The sequence below is a fragment of the Elephantulus edwardii genome, unplaced genomic scaffold (genome assembly GCF_000299155.1).
Source record: "Elephantulus edwardii isolate Elephantulus edwardi_28Jun2011 unplaced genomic scaffold, EleEdw1.0 scaffold00356, whole genome shotgun sequence".
Taxonomy (NCBI): domain Eukaryota; kingdom Metazoa; phylum Chordata; class Mammalia; order Macroscelidea; family Macroscelididae; genus Elephantulus; species Elephantulus edwardii.
Genome location: NW_006400106.1, coordinates 200,779 through 206,030, shown reverse-complemented (window position 1 = coordinate 206,030; position 5,252 = coordinate 200,779). Strand labels below are relative to the sequence as shown.

General features: G+C 32.3%; 1 protein-coding gene across 1 annotated transcript; it reads right to left on the bottom strand.

Moving 5' to 3' along the window:
* Positions 1–1,868: 1,868 nt before the first annotated feature.
* Positions 1,869–2,786, bottom strand: LOC102850846 (olfactory receptor 5K3-like; the record flags this gene model as incomplete). The annotated part of the gene is made up of 1 exon (XM_006902004.1): positions 1,869–2,786. A coding segment is annotated over exon 1 (918 nt), but the record flags the coding sequence as incomplete, so codon positions are not given.
* Positions 2,787–5,252: the final 2,466 nt, after the last annotated feature.

The window sequence follows — 5,252 nt, the reverse complement described above, 5'->3', positions numbered from 1 at the left end:
CATAAAAGTATTTTTCCTTTCATATTTACACATTAAATTGTCAGGAAACAATTTTATTTTCTTATTTTTCTCTATTTTTAGTCTCACTTAAGCTAAGCAGCAAATTTCACTTTCTTTAATACCAACTGTTGTGGTTATGTGCCATCAAGTTTTCTGCAACACGTAGCAACCCTATGTATGATAACTCTGAACCCTGACCTATCCTGAGCCAGTCTCACTATGTCTGACACATTTATCCTCATTACTCCAGTTACTGTGTCAATCCATCTCAGCAGGGATCTTTCTCTCCTGCACTGTCCCTCCACCCTTCCCAGCATGATGTCCTTCTGCAAGGACCTGTGTCTCCTGGCAACATGCCCAAAGTATGTTAGACAGAGCTTAAAAATCCTTGCCTCCAAGGAGCAGCTTGAGCTTGGGCAACCCTCTCCAAGACAGACCTGTTTGTTTTCTTGGTGGTCCATTGTATGTTCAAGAGTCTTCTCCAGCACCACAACTCAAAAGCATCAATTAATTCTTCTGTCATTCTTAGTCATTGTTCAGTTTTCTGATGCATAGCAAGTAACTGTGAAGACCACAACCTGAATCAAGCTCACCTTAGTCTCTGGACTGACATCATTGCTCTTTAGCACTTTGGTGAGGTTCCTGGAAGCAGATTTCTTTAATACAATTTACCTTTTGATTTCCTGACTGCTGGTACCAAGAGTGTTGATTGCGGAGACAAACAAGCTGAAATTGTTAACAATCTTAATCTCTTTTCCATCTATCTATCAAATAACACCATTATTTATCAGTAATTTACATTGGAAATAATTAGTGCATTTTAGTGATGTCCTAAGAACAAATAAGACAAGATAGGTGCCTGAAAAAAAATCTCTAAATCATACCATCATGCATCACAGATAAATATTAAGTGATTTGGTAACATTCAAATCAATAGCATTTTTAATATTGATAGCATTGTTTTCAATTAAAGATTGATAAATTGTCACTGTAAAAATAGTCCCTATTTAGAAAGTAAAAAAAGAAAAATTACTAATATTAAAGATAAAGAGGGAGCTCTGGTGGCCTAGTGGTAAGGGGTTGTGTTGTCAACTCAAGGGCAAAGACAGCAATTTTCTCTCTTGTGATTTACAGCCTCTGAAAAAATCCACTAGGAGGTCAGTTGGAGCTAATTCTGACCAGATGGTGTGAAACAGAAATAAGAAAAAATAAAAAAGTTCTTGATTATATATATTCTCTATAAATCTGTATTCAAGTAAAAATTTTTGATACTTCAAAGAGAGTTGAGAATTAATTTCAAATTTACAACCTGTATAATTTTGTTTTGTAAATAAAATTTTATTTTAATTGTGATTTTAACAAATGTTTACAGAGAAGTTAGATTTTCACTCATTCATTGTTACACAACTTCTGATAGACAGTGCGGCTTACATAATATGTTAGGAATGATATTCATGTGAGTTTCTAATATTATGCTTACAGATTTGATAAATTGGCCAATAATATTAAGAGGACTGAATTTTATTCCTATGTGCTAACTAATTTCATATGAACTAATATCATTCACATTAATGCTATTTTAAGAGATGCTTGTGGCTTAGGTTTTGAAATTCATTTTACCAAATTTTTTTTCAGAATAAATGAGATGAAACAATTTATATATCATTTGTACTTAAAATATCTTCATAATATGTTAGATAATTTTAGGTTACGGTTAGGAAATTTTATATTTAATATACAATATGATCACTTTCCATTTTCTCAGTATCTTTGCCTTCAGAAAAATGTTCTTAAATATAATCTACCAACCGGGAGAATAATTGTATCAGAGTTATTATTAGAATATTAATTATTAATTATTAGGATTTCTTTATTATTTTTTTCATTACATTTATTACTTCTTTGTTTCGTAGACTGTAGATAAAAGGATTTAAAAAGGGGATTATCAGGGTATAAAAAATAGCAACTGTTATGTCTTCATCCCCACCTTTAGCTGAACTTGGTCGAACGTAAATGAAGAGAAGAGAACCATAGAATATTGAGACAGAGAGAAAGTGAGATGCACAGGTAGATAAGGCTTTGCCTTTTCCCTCTCTGGATTTCATTTTGAAAATAGTGAAAATGATGCAAAGGTAAGATATTAAGACAATGGTAATAGTGAAACTTTGAATTGATCCTGACAAGAGAAGAAGCATCAGCTCATTGATATAAGGGTCAACGCAGGAGAGTCTGAATAATGGAAGAATATCACAGAAAAAGTGATTGATTTGATGAGGTCCACAGAAGTTTAACCTTAATAAAAGCACTACGTGAAACAAGGCATGGAGGCTGCCAGCTATGTAAACTCCAATGGTCATCCGAATGCAGAGTTTCTTTGACATCCTGGAGTGGTACTGCAGTGGACTGCATATTGCCACATAACGATCATAGGCCATTACTGCCAAGAGAAAGCAGTTTGCGGTTTCCGCAAAAGAGAAAAAATAAAATTGTGTCATGCATTCATAGAGGGAAATCATTTTGTCCTTAGAAAATAAGTTCTCTAGCATCTTAGGGGTAATGGAACTAGAACAGCAAGAATCCATCAAAGCCAAGTTTCCCAGAAAGATGTACATTGGTGTGTGAAGACGGTGCTCCATGACGATCAATGCAACCAAACCTAGATTCCCCACCATAGTGATCAGATAAATTGCAAAGAACATCACAAACAGAAGGGTCTTCAGTTCTGAGTGATAGGTTAGGCCTACAAGAATAAATTCGTTTGTGAAGGAGTGATTGTTTGTGATCATCTTTTCATTCTCTGTTGAGATATGGACAGAGAAGATTCTAACTTAATGTTTCTAATATTCACTTCAGATTCTCTTTGACTGTAAGTAGAGCCACTTCTGTGAGTTTCACCTGTTGTCTCTGAAATATAAGCACAAATATTGAAGTCAGGGAATATTATTTCCCCTAAACTGTTACCTTAATGACCACAATCACTGAAGCACAAAAATCCCAATCACAAGAATATTTTTAAAATTCTACCCATGGAATGGTTTGTGTTCATGAATTTACATAAAGATAGTGGGATAATATAGGAAATTGTAGTTATAATATTCTCAATATAAGTATTTGCATTGTCTTATGAACTCTACATATTAGAATATATATTAGTTAGTTAGTTATGTATTTATTTATTTATTTATATAAATTTCTAGCCTGAAAAAATATCTGTTGCTCTAATATTATATGGTATGATGACCACACTGTAATAATTAAGACCATATATATGTATGTACATACATCTATAAGAGTTCATAAACAGCCATTACTTACAGTCACCAATAACTCTTCCCACATTATCACTGTGTCTATCCACTGTTCAACTCTCCCCCTTATTTCTCAAAGTCATTCCCACCTATTTCCATAAATACTGACTTTGCTCAAGTTATTATTTCCTACAAATTATCATTGCAAATGGAGCTATTTGGCATTTTGACTAAGTAGCTACACTTCTACCATCCTCTGTGTAAGTCATGTTGTTATGTACATCAATTTGGAACTGACTCATAGCTGGCTTTTCAGAGGCTGTAAATTGCATGGGAAGAGACTGCCAATCTTTCTCCCACATAACATCTACTGGATTTGAACATGTGCCTTCGGGTTGGCAATTTAATTCCTCAGTACTAAGTCACCAGAGCTCCTTATTTAAGGTATAATTTACATACTTTTAAAAATAAACCAGATTACATTGTCTCTATTTTCAGAGTCTGCAAACATATATTGAATAGTTAAGCTAGAATTTATCATATATAATCCTCATAGCTTTTTTATGTATATAAAAAATTCTTAATTAGATTGTGAACATTTTGAGGTGAATTTTGACTTATGTTTCAGTGAAGTAGCCAGTCACTGTGTCAATCAAAACCATTGAGAAACTTTCCATCTTTTGTATACTTTTTACTCTGCTCAGCATAATGTCTTTTCCAAGGACTAAAAGCAAGTTCACTTGTGGCTAGTCATTAAGTTGGAACTAAGATTTTAATCAATTCTTTTAAAATCATTCTATACTATAACAACCTTCACAGTCTCTTTCCATGCAATTTACAGCCTCTGAAAACTATAGGATCACACAGAGGATGGTGCAATCTTAATTACTACATTTCTATCTTATTGTAAAAACATAAAATTGTATTAATTATATGATTATAAAATAAGCTTGTGTTTTTTACTATAGTTTTTAACACTTTGAAAAGTGAAAATCCATTAAATATCCTTGTGATTATTAAGAACACATTTTGCTTTGCTTTCAATAGTAATCTCTCATTCCCTGTTGAATGTAGTAGCACATGGACCAAAAGTAAGACGTTGGTTAAATATTTTCATTTGTTCATTTAAGAGACTTCAGTAAAAACCTGCTCCAATTATTAAAATACAAATAACCTTAAATACTTATTTGTGTACTACTTAATGGAATTATTTTATGATCTTACCTGCATTCTTTAATAATCTATTTATAATCTTAGAAAGGATAGATTAAAATCTTATGTTTTATCCCAGCATTCTAGAGTCTTCCAAGTAGGAAAAAAACACTAAAAAATAACTTATTATTTGAGAAGTAAATATTTATGGATGTAAATAGTAAAAATAAAAATAATATATTTCTTTTATCCAGATTTCTCTGAGAAGGGCATGTAATAACTTGTGATTTGTCTGAATGTGTTAAGAGCACTAGAATTTATGAATATAAAGCTAAGTTTCTAAAACATTTGAGAATAAAAGATAGAAAATCATGGAAACTAATAGGTCAGTGAGAATAATTACAATACAAAGTCTGTTTTCATCCAGTCCCGAAGAGATCTTCTTGAGTCAAGCCATGCAGATTTCTCTAGGGTGATTCAGTCCCTCAAAACATGCAAATACTGTGACACTAATTAATGATTCTGTGTGGGTTAGGGAAACGTTTAGATTAAAGAAAATGACCCTCACTAAAATTTCTGGTAATTATTTTCTATTGTATAATAGATCTGATTTTGGAATTCTTTCACCATTCTGTGCATAAACTATAAGGTAGAAAGAAAATACATTCAGGTTTGCATTTGACCACACTTTGAGAGAGTAGGTTTAATGCTGTTTATGAAAAAGAACTACTATTTAGTGAATAAAAGATAGAAATATGCTATAAACTCTGTAATCTTTTTTTTTTTTTTTTATGGAAAAGTAAAAGAAAAGATTCTTTCATTGTTTTACAAACCCTCCCCCAGGTCCCCTCC